This window comes from Scyliorhinus canicula, chromosome 4 (assembly GCF_902713615.1).
Source record: "Scyliorhinus canicula chromosome 4, sScyCan1.1, whole genome shotgun sequence".
Taxonomy (NCBI): Eukaryota; Metazoa; Chordata; class Chondrichthyes; order Carcharhiniformes; family Scyliorhinidae; genus Scyliorhinus; species Scyliorhinus canicula.
This window is the reverse complement of record NC_052149.1, coordinates 204,806,740-204,821,743: the sequence shown is the minus strand read 5'-3', so window position 1 is coordinate 204,821,743 and position 15,004 is coordinate 204,806,740. Positions and strand designations below refer to the sequence as shown.

The 15,004-nt window shown below is 50.9% G+C and overlaps 1 protein-coding gene across 1 annotated transcript in view; it reads left to right on the top strand.

Moving 5' to 3' along the window:
- LOC119964272 overlaps positions 1–15,004 on the top strand; it is a 167,170-nt gene that overhangs the window by 31,878 nt on the left and 120,288 nt on the right. The window contains exons 2-3 of the mRNA XM_038793547.1: positions 6,855–6,953; positions 8,121–8,220. Of these exons, the coding sequence (XP_038649475.1) occupies positions 6,855–6,953; positions 8,121–8,220 (199 nt within the window). The remainder of the gene's footprint in view (positions 1–6,854; positions 6,954–8,120; positions 8,221–15,004) is intronic.

The following is a 15,004-nucleotide window of genomic DNA, read 5'->3' as shown; positions in this document are numbered from 1 at the left end:
TGGTTCGCGGGCCTCCTCGCGCACCGCCCACACCTGTTGCCCACCCCCTCAAAGAACCTGCTCATTCTGGCCACTATCGTATGTGCCCGATGGACTGCTTTGAATTGAATAAGACTAAGCCTAGCACACTAAGAGAATGCATTCACTCTTCTAAAGAGCATCCACTAACCCAGACTCTATTTTCCTCCCCCTCTCCTCCTCCCACTTTCATTTAACTTCTCCTATCCGGGCTCCTGCCCAATCCATTAACTTCTTACAGATCTCCGACACCCCACCCTCACCAACTCCTGTTTTCAACACCACCTTGTCCTGCAACCCTAGGGGCGGCAGGTCGGGAAAGGAAACCACATGCTTCCTAACAATCTCGCACTTGTAAGTACCGGAACCCATTCCCGCTGGGCAGCTCGTAATCCTCTTCCAACTCCTCTAGACTCAAAAGCTGCCACCCCGGGAACCCTGCGTCCCCGTTCCAACAGCACCTTTACCCGTGGGGATTTCCTCGCCCACAAAATCCCCAAGATCAAAGTGTTAATTTTCCTGAAAAAGACCTTTGGAATAAAGATCGGAAGGTTTTAGAAAACAAATAAGAACCTCAGAATGTTCTCATCCCTGAGCCACCTGGATGTCCACATACTGAAAGTTCATTTCCCCCCACCCCCCCCCCCACTTTAAACAGCCGCTCGCCCAACCTCCTCTCCTGCCCCCTTGCCTGGAAAAAGCTCACTCTTCCCCGTGTTTAACTTGTATCCGGAAAATCAGCCGAATTCGTCCACGTTGTTCTTATTCCCCCCCCCCCCCGCCCAATACCTCTCAGTGGGTCTGATATGTAAAGCAGCAGATCTTCCACATAAAGCGAGACCCTGCACTCCAATCCCCGCCCCATCCCCACACTATCCCTTTCCTATCCCTTTCCAACTTCTTGACGCTCTAAGTGCCGTGGCTCAAACGCAGAGGCAAAAGCACCGGGGAGAGTGAGCATCCCTGTCTTTTCCCCGGTGTATTCCGAAACGCACCAAACTCGCCCGATTGTCCTTGCACTTGCAACCGGCGCCCTACACAACAACCGGATCCAATCCACAATCACCTTCCCGAACCCGAACTGTCCCATTATTTCACACTGATATTCCCATTCTACCCGATCAAAGTCCTTCTCTGAGCCCATATCGACTGCCACCTCCCCGTTTTCTCCCTCCAGAGGCATCTCTATCACATTTCAGTAAGCACCTAACGTTCGCCGACAGATGCCTTCCCTTTACAAACCCCACCTGATCTTCCCCTTGTTGGAACCAACAATTCTACGGACACGTGCTTGTAGGATTAGAATAGCGGTTTTAATATACTCACAACAGAGCCAGCCTATTAGCCATTGAACTTTCGGTGAACTGGCCGGCTGACCATGTGGCACTGATCTTTTATACAGCAGCTTCCGGGGGAGGAGTCCTGGGCAGAGCCAAGGGAGAAGCCCCGTACAACTCGAGCATTCCCAGAGCTACTCCCCCTGGAGGACAGGTAGTGCAACTGCACTTACAATACAGACACCTGTATATACAGATTATAATCCGGTGTGAATCACATTCACCACACCCCTATCACCCCCGGCACACAGTCCTCAATCCACGAGGTCAAGATCTTTTCCAACAGCTTGGTATCCACATTTAGCAGCGATATCAGGCGGTGTCCGGGTCCAGACCCTTTTTCAAAATTAAGGATATTGAAGCCTGCGATGATGTAGGGAGAAGCTCCCCTTTCTCTCTTGCATCATTGTATGCCCTTACCAGCAGGGGCCCCCAAATATTTATAATATTCTACAGGGACTGCATCACTTCCATCACCTCCACCAGTCCAATGGGTGCCCCAGCCGCTCTACCATGTTCTCATCCTCCTTGGGGAACTCCAACCCGTCCGGAAATCACCTCATTCCCCCTCCCCCTGGCCGGGAGCTCCGATTCATATAACCTCTTGTAGAATTCGTCAAAACCCAATTACCCCACCAGGTCCAAAACCACTCTTCCCCTACTACCCTTCACCTTTACGATCTCCTTCGCCGCCTCCTGCTTCCTAAATGGCGAGTCAGCATTCTACTCGCCTTTACCCCATATTCCATACACTGCCCTCCGGCCCTCCGTAAATGCCTCACTGCCTTCCCAGTAGACACCAACCCGAACTCCACTTGGAGCTCCTGCCACTCCTTCAACAACCGAGCGAAATGAGCCGGTGTCCGCTCCCTCGATGCCCTCTGGCATCCCAACAATTCTCAAATTTTGCTTTCAGGAACGGTTTTCCAAATCCTCCACTTTCTCCTTGAACCGCTTCTGGGTCTCCCTCAACATTCCAATTTTGGTCATCAATGAGTTAAGCTGCTCCTCGTGTCCTCCCACCACCGCTTCCACCTTCTGAATCTGGGTCTCCAGCCTCAGCTCGACCCATTCGAGGACTTTCAGCAGGTCTACCACCTTCAGCAGGATGCCAGGGCCTCCTGAGCATCCCTCCTTTGCTGACTGAAAGACCACGAACTGCTCCAGCGACCATTGGGCTGGTAGGGCCGACCCCTTGCTCTCTGCCATCTCTCTCGTGTGTCAAAGAACAATGCAGTACAGGAACAGGCCCTTCGGCCCTCCAAGCCTGCGCCGACCATGGCCTAACTAAGTCCGTCTGCACTTAGGAGTCCATATCCTTCCATTCCCACCCTATTCATATATTTGTAGATGCCCCTTAAATGCTGTTATCGTACCTGCTCCCATCACCTCCCCAGGCAGCACGTTCCATATATTTACACCCTCTGTGTGTAAAAAAAAAAAAAAAAAATGTGCTTTGCACATCTGTTCAAAACTTTTCCCCATTCACTTCAACCTGTGTCCCCAGTACGTGACTCTCCTACCATAGGAAAGAGCATCTGACTATCCACCCTGTCCATGCCACTCCATAATCTGTATGTAATCTTGTAGACCTCTTATCGGGTCACCTCACAACCTCAGTCGTTCCAGTGAGAACAGTCCGAGTTCATTTAACCTTTCCTCATAGCTAATGCCCTCCATACCAGGCAATATCCTAGTAAACTGCTTCTGTATGCTCTCCAAAGCATCCACATCCTTCTGGTAGTGTGGCGACCAGAATTGTACACAATATTCCAAATGTGACCGAACTAAGGTCCTGTACAGCTGCAACATGACTTGCCAATTTTTATATTAAGTGCCGCGACCGATGAAGGCCAGTATGCCTTCTTGACGACCTTATCCACATGTGTTGCCACGTTGTGATTGGTGGGCATGCACGCCCAGATCTCTCTGCCTGTCAGTATTTGCAAGAGTGCTATCATTTACTGTGTCATTCCTACATGCAATGCACTTTCCAAAATGCATTACCTCACACTTGTCTGGATTAAACTCCATCTGCCATTTCTCCACCCAAGACTCCAACCAGTTTATATTTTGTTGTATCCTCTGACAATCCTCTTCAGTATTGCAACTACACCAATTTTTGTGTCGTCTGCGATCTTACTAATCAGACCAGCTACATTTTCTTCCAAATCATTAATATACACCACAAACAACAAAGGCCCCGGAACTGATCCCTGTGGAACGCCGCTAGTCACAACCTTCCATTCATAAATGCACCCTTCTACTGCTACCCTCTGTTTTCCGTGCCCAAGCCAGTTCTGAATCCAACTTGCCAGCTCCCCATTGATCCCATATGATTTCACCTTTTGTACCAGTCTACCATGTTGTACCTTGTCAAAGGTTTTCCTGAAGTCCATGTATACAACATCTATTTGATTTTATTTATTGTCACATGTTCCGAAGTACAGTGAAAAGTATTTTTCTGCGGCCGAGGGAACGTGCACAGTACGTACATAGTAGACAAAAGAATAATTAACAGAGAACATTGTTGACAAATGGTACATCAACAAACAGTGATTGGTTACAGTGCAGAACAAGGGGCCAAACAAAGCAAATACATGAGCAAGATCAGCATAGGGCGTCGTGAATAGTGTTCTTGCAGGGAACAGATCAGTCCGAGGGGGAGTCGTTGAGGCATCTTGTAGCTGTGGGGAAGAAGCTGTTCATATGTCTGGATGTGCGAGTCTTCAGACTTCTGTACTATCTGCCTGATGGAAGTGCCTGGGTGGGAGGGGTCTCTGATAATGCTGTCTGCCTTCCTGAGGCAGCGGGAGGTGTATGCAGAATCAATGTGGGGGTGACGAGCTTGTGTGATGCGTTGGGCTGAGTTCACCACACTCTGCAGTTTCTTGCAGTTTTGGACCGAGCAGTTGCCATACCAGGCTGTGATGCAGCCGGATAGGGTGCTCTCTATCGCACATCTGTAGAAGTTTGAGGGTCGATGTAGGCATGCCAACTTTCTTTAGCTTCCGTAGGAAGTAGAGAAGTACTGCCTTTCCTTCATCTTTCATCTTTGTCACTTCCTCTAAAAACTCGATCAAACTAGTGAGGCATGACCTCCCCTTCACAAAACCATACTGTTTATCACTAATAAGTCCACTTGTTTCCAAATGTGAATAAATCCTATCTCTAGCAATCTTTTCCAATAGTTTCCCTAGCACTGACTTAAGGCTCACCGGCCTATAATTTCCTGGATTATCCCTGCAGCCCTTCTTAAACAATGGAACAACATTGGCTACTCTCCAGTCCTCTGGAACTTTACCTTTAGCCAATGAGGATGCGAAGATTACTGTCAAGGAACATAGAACATTACAGCGCAGTACGGGCCCTTCAGCCCTCGATGTTGCGCCGACCTGTGAAACCATCTGAAGCCATCTGACCTACACTATTCCATTTTCATCCATGTCTATCCAGTGACCACTTAAATGCCCTTAAAGTTGGCGAGTCTACTACTGTTGCAGGCAGGGCGTTCCACACCCCTACTATCTGAGTAAAGAAACTGTCTCTGACATCTGTCCTATATCTACCACCCCTCAATTTAAAGCTATGTCCCCTCGTGTTGGTCATCACCATCTGAGGAAAGAGACTCTCACTTTCCACCCTATCTAACCCTCTGGCTATCTTATAATGTCTCTATTAAGTCACCTCTCAGCCTTCTCCTCTCTAACGAAAACAACCTCAAGTCCCTGAGCCTTTCCTCGTAAGACCTTCCCTCCATACCAGGCAACATCCTAGTAAATCTCCTCTGAACCCTTTCCAAAGCTTCCACATCCTTTCTATAATGTGGTGACCAGAACTGCACGCAGTACTCCAGGAGTGGCCGCACCAGAGTTATGTACAGCTGCAGCATGACCTTGTGGCTCCGAAACTCAATCCCCCTACTGATAAAGGACCCTGCAATTTCCTCCCTTTCACTATTCATTAATTGTTCACGGTGTCCAGTATTGTACATGCTGCTCTCCAGGACATGTCTGAACCTCCAGACTCAGCTGGCCCTCCCTTCTATTCATTCTGCAGACATTGTCTGAGATCGTTGTCAGCAGGGATAATTAAAATGTTTCGGGTGAATGCAAAGTCCTACTAGCACTTCAGGGGTACGTGATGGCAAAATGGTCATGTCACTGCACTAATAACCCAGAGGTCCAGACTAATACTGTAAGGACATGGGCTCAAATTCTACCAGGGCAGCTGGTGGAATTTAAATTCGATTACTAGATCTGGAATTACAAGTTTGTCTCTGTAATTGAATTTTTCAAAAGCCCATCTGGTTCGCGAACATCCTTTTTGGGGAAAGAAATCTGTTGTCCTCGTCTGGTCTAGCCTAGCTCTGACTCCATAGCCACAGCAATTTAAATGATTTTTAAATCGCCTTGCAAAGTGCAAATTCAAGGGAATCAGGATGAGAAGCCAAAACTGACTTGTCAGTGAATCTCGCATCTAATGAAGGAAAAAAATAAATGAAACTTTTGACAGCCAACACCCCTGAGATGGACCTGCATTTAGACAGGACTGACACTGCCTTTAGGCCCCTCATAACTTAATTGACTGACTGTCCTCCCTTGGATCCCCATTCTACTCCTCAGTACCCCTGACGCCTCTCCACCATCCGACACCACTGACTCACCGCCCTGCCCAGTTCTTCCTCCCACTTGCGCTTCTCCTCCCCTATCAGGGCTCCCTCCCAATACATGACCTCTTTATAAATTTCCGATATCTTCCCTTTCACCACTACTGTTTTTGACACTACCTTGTCCTGTACTCCCTGGGGCGACAGGTGCGGAAAGATTGAAACCTGCCTCCGCACAAAATCCCTCCCCTGCAAGTAGCGGAACCCATTCCCACCAGGCAGCTCAAACTCCTCCAAACACAGCCCCCATCTATAAACGAATCCGCAAACCGCTCGATCCCAGCCCGCTGCCACCCCCAAAATCCCTCATGTAGCCCCCCCCGTCGCAAACTGGTGGTTGCCACAAATTGGTGCCTCCACCCCCATATGCTTCCGCCATGTAATCTTTTCCAGCACAATTATCCACCATTCCCAATCTCCCATTAATCTAAACAGAAGACTACTAATGGCTGTTGACTGTGCCTTCTGCTAAGGTACATGCTCTCGCATTGTCTTCCTACTTGCTCCACTTTTTAATAACACTCACCTCTTTGACCAAGGTTTTGGACCCTTTCTTTGGCTGAACATCCACATTTTATCGGTTGGTGCTATATAGATGCAAGTTGGCCTCGTTATTTGTGGCTTTGGAAGGAAGGCGTAGAAAATGTTCCCGTTTCCAATTTTGAATGGCTCATGATAATGAGATTTATGAAATGGGGTTCTAAAGGAATCCAAGTTTCTGTGAACCTATTCTCCAGCACGAGTCACCAACTTGGGGAAAATAAAATAATTCTATGATTATATTATTAACCTTTGAAATCTGCAAACTCGTTTTATATTTGTTCTTGCAGGAGATTTAATGGCTCACATTAAAAGCCAATCAAATTGGAAACCAATGCGTGCAAAAACCCAGCTGAACAAGTGCTCCTCCCTAGCTCATGGAAAGAGAAGTAATGTAACCGATTCTATATAATTATTGACTGTATTTGTAGATCTCTGTATTTTTTTCTCCCTCAATATAGATTTTTTCAGGCACCAGCTGATTGTGAGATGTAGTTTAATGGACCCTCAAATGAGCCTAAACAAGTGTTGAACTAATACTTCATGATGAACGCTGCTGCCTAAGCAGTTCCATCTATAAATGTAATTCCAGGAAACGAACCTCCTTTTATTTTTACTCCCATGTCAAACATCGTGGAGGTAATTTGGTGGGATTCTCCGGCATACCAGCCACGTGTTTCTTGCTGGCAGGAGGCAGTACGCCGTTTGCTGATGGAAGAATTCTCTGCTCCCTCCACTTTCAATGGAATGGAATTCCCATTGAAGCCACCCCATGCCACCAGGCAACCTGTGGTAGGGGTGCGCTGCCGTTGGGACAGAGAATCACTCCACCAGCGAACAGCTGGAGAATTCCGGGCAATGCTGTCATTTGTAACAAATTCACTGCTATTTAGCCTGAATGGTGTTCTCAATTTTCTCTATTTCGTACCCATTGATTCAATAAGAATTGTTTTCATTAAAATTACGTCACGTGTGGATTTATAGGTTTCTTTATACCCCCAACATGCCAAATCATTCCTAGTTGCCAATGTCCTAGAATGATCTATGACAAGAATGTCAGTGGACATTCTTCCCGTGTCTGCATGGGTCTCACCCCCACAACCCAAAGATGTGCAGGGTAGCTGGATTGGCCACGCTAAATTGGCCCTTAATTGCAAATCGGCGGATCACTCACCATTGGTGTAAGTTTGCTTGGTCAATTTTTGTAGAAAATTTGAACTTGCAGTTTAATTTTTGCTGTTGCTTTAGAATAATACAACATGTTTGGGTGTCGGTGAATCTGTCTGAGGTAAAAGTTACCTTTGGCAGCGGCCAAAAGAAAGTGATAGCTAAATTGTCCTCCCATGCTCAGGCAATTCTCCTTCCCATTGACACCAATGAAAAGGAAAGTTCTGATGATGTGAATAAAAAGCAACTAATGTTGCACCCCTTGCAGAAGTTGATTTATACACCAATACCTTGTTTTTATGTTTGTTAAAATGTTAGCTGCATATATGGTATTATTCCTCTCTAACTGGGCCAATTTTGGTTTTTTTCTTTATAACTAATCACGACAGATGCAAAACCAAGTTCGAAGTTGAAGAAATTGTCATTCATCAAAGAGGAAACTGATTCCCAATTAGGTCCCACTAATAGACTGGCTTCTGGTGCCCATGGGTTAGTATCATTGAGATATGTGGTTTCTTCCAAATACATGCATAAAATTTATGTTTTACGAGAGAAACCTTTAGTGGGAAGATGGGGCTGCTGTGTAATTATCTAATGGCCTCTGCTAATACTTTATGAAACTGCTTCAGATCCCACTGCTGCAACTGATGGTATTTAGCTTCAATTAATAAATTTAGTTAATTAATATTTGGAAAATAGTCTCACTAATGGTGCCATGAAGCTATCATCGATTGTTGTAAAAACATATCTGGTTCACTAATGTTTTTTAGGGAAGTAAATCTGCAGTCCTTACTTGATCTGGCCTAGAACCACAGCAATGTGGTTGACCCTTAACTGCCCTCCCATTGTACGAAACCATTGCAGAATGGACCACAGCAATTCAAGAAGGTAGATCACCCCCATCTTCTCAAGAGGTAGTAAGGAATGGGCAACAAATGCTGGCCTTGCCAGTGACACCAAAAGCTCATGAAAGAATCAAAAAGGATTGGTAAGGATAGACTAATTTGGCAATGTTGACTATTGTGTAGCAAAAAAAGATTTTCCTGACCAGGTTTTAAAAATCTTTTGTAAGTCTATCAATTCTTTATTTCAGAATCATAAAGACATGAGGATTTATCTGTGTGCCCATCCTGTCTACCCTACTTCCAGACTTTCTGGCACAATTTTTATTTCAGCTACTTCCTGTTATTTCCAGATGTTTGCATGGGAGAGCCAGAGCAGTTTTGTGAATGTGTGCATATTTTAAGGGTGGGGGTAGGTGCCGTTTGTGCGGGTAAGTGTATTGAGAAAGTGCACAGGCAGGATTTTTGGCGAGAAGTATGAATTTGTACATAATATGGTCACAACATACTATTGGTAGAAGGAATAAGAGATATGGGGTGAGCATTTCCTCAGTCGGAATTGAGACCTTCCACCAAAAATTTGGTTTTGCCATTACCAATTTAATATCCTGTCAATCTAATTAGCATATGCCAGAAAATCAAATGGCTCAAAACCTTGGGGCCTGTGGGAAATGTTGAACACACATATTCAAACACTCAAATAACCATAACAAATAAATATCTAACACCACCATCCTGTTACTCGCTCCACAACTCCCCGACCTCCTTTTTAACCCCCCCCCCCTTGCTGGCATCGGGGGCGGGATTCTCTGACCCCGTGTGTGTGGGGGGGGGGGGCGCGAGGCCGCTACGACGCCGGTCCGCCAATTCTCCGGTGCCATTGGCGCCGGTGCGGCGGCGGTCGGGAGCCGCTCAATGCGCGCACCCCCCCCCCCCCCCCCCAGTGATTCTCCCAGCGTGATGGGCAGAGTACCCCCGGAGTTGGCCGAGTCCCGTCGACGGCGTTCTCACATGGTCCGACCCAGCGGGACCTCGGCCCTCATGTTGCAGGGGGCGGCCTGGTGGGGGGGCCTCCACGGTGGTCTGGCTTGCGATCGGGGCCCACCGATCGGCACGCGGGCTTATTCTGGTTGGGGGGGGGGGGGGGGGGGCTGCTATGTTCCTCCACGCCGGGCCCCTGTAGCGCTCCTCCATGTTGCGTCGGGACCGGTGCGGAGAAGGCAAGACCCACGCATGCACGAACATGTGCCGCGTGTATACGCGGCCACGCGGCACCCGTTCTGACGCCCGGATTGGCAGCTGGAGCTGCGTGAAGCTCTCCAGTGTCGTATTGGCCTGCTGTGCGGCGGAGGATCGCTGCTCCTAGGCGCCTATTGACGCAGTCGTAAAACACTCCGGCGTTTACGACAGCGTCAACACTTGGCCCCAGGATCAGAGAATCCCGCCCCTTAACTGTTGTCAAAGAAGTCGATGAACGGCTGCCATCTCTGGGCAAATCCCTCCACAGACCTTCTCAAGGCGAACTTTTATCTACAGCCTGAGGAATCTGCAAGGTCACTCACCCAAACCCCCGGTTTCGGCGGTCCTGAGTCCGACCATTGCAATAAGATCCGTCACCGGGCTACCAGGAAGGCAAAGGCCACGACATTGGCCTCTCCTGCCCCCTGGACTCCTGGATCTTCTGACACGCCAAAGATCACCACTTCTGGACCTTCACCCTCAATATCTCTGACATAATGTCGGTGAACCCCTGCCAGAATCCCTCGAGCTTTGGACAGACCCGCGCACTGCCCACACCTATCTTCCACCCCTTCAAAACACCTGCTCATCCTGGCCAAAGTCATATGTGCCCTGTAAACCACTTTGAACTGAAGAAGGCTAAGCCCAGCACATGAAGAGGATGCGTTCACTTTCCTCAAAACCTCCTCCCACAACCCAGCCTCCACCTCCCTGCCTAATTCTTCCTCCCACTTGCACTTCTACCCCTATCGGGGCTCCCTCCCAATCCATTAACTATTTTTATAGATTACCGACACTCAGGCTCTTGTCCTGTAGCCCCGGGGATAGGTCAGCTACTGCTCCTAACAAAATCCCTCACGTGCAAATACTGGAACCCATCCCCGCTGGGCAGCTCAAATTCAGCCACTAACCCCACCAAGCTCGAAAAGCTGCCCCCAACGAATAGATCCCCAAACCACTCGATCCATTCCCGTCCCGTTGTCCCCGAGCCCCCCGAAACAAACCTATGATTCCCGTAGATTGGTGCCCAAACCTGGTCCCCTCCAGCCTCGGGTGCTGCCGCTGTCTTCACACCCTTGGGGCCGCCATCACTACCAGGCTTGTGGAGTACCTGGCCGACAAGAATGACAGAGGTGTCGTCAACAGTGCCCTTAAACCAGAGACCTTACAAGAAGCTGCCTCAATCTGCTCCCAGACTGACCCCTCCCCCACAACCACTTCCCTAACCATAGCTGTATTTGCCGGCCAATAATAATTCTTCATGTTTGGAAGAGACAAACCCCCCCCCAACACTGCTCCAGCAGCATCCTCCTAACCCGCGGGGCTTTACCCACCCACACAAACCCCTATATCAGTGCATTAACCATCCTTGAAAAAATCCTTCGAGATAAAGATCAGGAGATTCTGGAACACAAATAAAAACCTCGGGAGAACTATCATCTTCACCGATTGCTCCCACCAGCGACAGCGGGAGCACATCCCACCTCCTCAAATCCACCTTCATTTGCTCCACCAGCCGAGCCAGTTTCAGCTAGTGCAGCTGCTCCCACCCCCGTGCCACCTGAATGCCAAAATACCTAAAGCTCGCCCCGCTAGTCTAAACAGCTACCCCCCAACCTCCTCTCCTGCCCCCTTGCTTGAACCGACTTGCTCTGCCCACAAGGAGCCGTATAAATATGCGTGTCCTCCTTCTGATCAGTCATTTCGCCAGCTGCAGTAGGAGGCCACGCATCTGACTGTAATAAAGCCACAGTTGTACCAATCTGAGTCTTTCGTGCAATTGATTGTGCATCGATTTATTAAAGTCAGATTTACTAAGAGATGGATATCAGAATCAAAACAGATCGCCTGCAGCTGGATCCGCCCTCACCCGACGCCAGAAAGGACATTAATCACTGGCTAGCTTGTTTTGAGGCCTACATCAACGCTGTAAACCCCACGCCGACGAAAGCTCAGAAGATTCAGGTCTTCTACTCGAGGTTGAGCTCCAACGTGTTCCTGTTGATCCAAGACGCCCCAATTTACGCGGAAGCGATGGCGCTCCTAAAAGAGAACTACGCACAGAAAGCAAACACGCTCTTCGCCAGGCACGTACTCGGCACTCGCGCTCAACTCCCTGGTGAGTCTATCGAAGACTTCTGGCGGGCTCTAATCCCACTCGGACGGGACTGTAACTGTCAGGCTGTTACGGCCACTGAACATTCCAATCTCCTCATGCGCGACGCATTCGTAACGGGGATTACGTCGGACCCCATCCGACAACGACTGCTGGAAGGGGCCACACTTGACCTAACGGAGACGAAAGCTTTAGTGCTCTCCATGACGGTCGCATCTCAAAACGTCCAGGCTACCCCGCTCGCCGCGCGGCCCACCCGTCCTACCCCTCCTGGACCCCGCAAACGACCCCCCTCCCCCCCTCCCCCCCCCCCCCCCCCCCCCCCGGCTAGAGCCCTGCCGACTCAATATGCCTGCGCCGCCCGCCAATCCGCGCACCCTGGGGGTCCCCGCTGCTACTTCTGCAGCCCGCAATCACCCCCTCCCCCCTGCCAAATGCACAATGGGCGCCGCCATCTTCTCCTCCCAGGGCCAGGTGCGGCCAGTGGGCACCACCATCTTCTCCTCCCAGGGCCAGGTGCGGCCAGTGGACGCCACCATCTCTTTCTTCCCCCCCCCCCCCCCCCTCACTCCACGGGTGGCACCATCTTGCCCCGCCCCCGCAACGTGCGCTCCATGGGCGCCGCCATTTTGTTCCCTACAGGACTCCCAGAAGCCGCTATTTTGTCTCCCCCACGGGGCTGGAACGGCAGATCTGGGTCGCCGACACTCTACATCTGAAACTTCGGACGACCACCCGCAGCCCGCCTCGATGACACTGGACCAGTCTTGTCCTCACAACCTGGCCACCGCTTCGACGACGGTGAAACCCAACGGCCACGTGACCTCTTGCCTGCTGGACTCTGGGAGCACCAAAAGCTTCATACACCCAGACACGGTAAGGCGCTGCTCCCTTGCGGTCCACCCCGCCAACCAACGGATCTCCCTGGCCTCCGGATCCCACTCTGTCCCGATCCGAGGGTTCTGCGTGGTCAATCTCACTGTCCAGGGTGTAGAATACAGCGGTTTCCGCCTCTACATCGTCCCCAACCTCTGTGCTGCACTATTGCTGGGCCTGGATTTTCAGTGCAACCTCCAGAGCATCACCCTCAAATTCGGCGGGCCCCTACCTCCACTCACCGTCTACGGCCTCGCGACCTTCAAGGTTGACCCCCCCTCCCTCTTTGCAAATCGAACTGCGGATTGCAAGCCCATCGCCACGAGGAGCAGACGGTACAACACCCAGGACAAGACCTTCATCAGGTCCGAAGTCCAGCGGCTGCTTCGGGAGGTCCGAAGTCCAGCGGCTGCTTCGGCAGGTCCGAAGTCCAGCGGCTGCTTCGGCAGGTCCGAAGTCCAGCGGCTGCTTTGGCAGGTCCGAAGTCCAGCGGCTGCTTTGGCAGGTCCGAAGTCCAGCGGCTGCTTTGGCAGGTCCGAAGTCCAGCGGCTGCTTTGGCAGGTCCGAAGTCCAGCGGCTGCTTTGGCAGGTCCGAAGTCCAGCGGCTGCTTCGGCAGGTCCGAAGTCCAGCGGCTGCTTCGGCAGGTCCGAAGTCCAGCGGCTGCTTCGGCAGGTCCGAAGTCCAGCGGCTGCTTCGGCAGGTCCGAAGTCCAGCGGCTGCTTCGGCAGGTCCGAAGTCCAGCGGCTGCTTCGGCAGGTCCGAAGTCCAGCGGCTGCTTCGGCAGGTCCGAAGTCCAGCGGCTGCTTCGGCAGGTCCGAAGTCCAGCGGCTGCTTCGGCAGGTCCGAAGTCCAGCGGCTGCTTCGGCAGGTCCGAAGTCCAGCGGCTGCTTCGGCAGGTCATCATCGAGGCCAGCAACAGCCCCTGGAGAGTTCAAGGAGTAGTAGTAAAAACGGGGGAGAAACACAGAATGGTCGTGGACTACAGCCAGACCATCAATCGGTACACGCAGCTCGACGCGTATCTGAGATGGTCAACCAGATTGCGCAGTACCGGGTCTTCTCAACAATTGACCTGAACCACCAGCTCCCCATTCGTAAATCGGACCGTCCATACACTGCCTTCGAGGCGGACGGTCGGCTCTATCAATTCCTTAGGGTTCCCTTCGGCGTCGCTTAACGGGGTCTCGGTCTTCCAAAGGGAGATGGACCGAATGGTCGACCGGTACGGTTTGTGGGCCACGTTTCCGTACCTAGACAATGTCACCATCTGCAGCCATGACCAATAGGACCACGACGCCAACCTCGCTAAATTCCTCCACACCGCCCCTCTCCTCAACCTTGCGTACAACAAGGAGAAGTGTGTGTTCCACACGACCCGCGTAGCCATCCTTGGCTATGTAGTCCAGAACGGACTTCTTGGGCCCGATCCCGACCGCATGCGCCCCTCATGGAGCTTCCGCTCCCCTACTGCCACAAGGCCCTGAAACGCTGCCAAGGGTTCTTCTCCTACTACGCCCAGTGGGTCCCAAACTATGCGGACAAGGCCCGCCCACTCATACAGTCCACTCAATTCCCCCTTGCGGCCTAGGCACAACACGCCTTCGCCCAGATCAGAGCAGACATAGCCAAGGCCGGGATGCATGCAGTAGACGAGGCACTCTCCTTTCAAGTTGAAAGCGATGCCTCGCCGCCACTCTAAACCAGGCAGGCAGACCCATGGCATTTTTTTCCCGCACCCTGCATGACTCTGAAATTCGGCACTCATCCGTCAGAAAAGAGGCCCAAGCTATCGTTGAAGCTGTGAGGCATTGGAGGTATTACCTGGCCGGCAGGAGATTCACTCTCCTCACTGACCAACGGTCGGTAGCCTTCATGTTCAACAACACGCAGCGGGGCAAGATCAAAAATGATAAAATATTGCAGTGGAAAATCAAGTTCTCCACCTATAATTACGAAATTTTGTATCGCCCCGGCAAACTCAACGAGCCCCCCTTTCCCGAGGTACATGTGCCAACGCACAAGTACACCGACTCCGGGCCCTGCATGACAGCCTTTGTCACCCGGGGGGTCACAAGACTGTGCCACCTAGTCAAAGCTCGCAATCTGCCCTACTCCGTCGAGGAAGTACGGGCAGTCACCAGAGACTGCCAGGTCTGTGCTGAGTGCAAGCCGCACTTCTACCGGCCAGAACGCGCACGC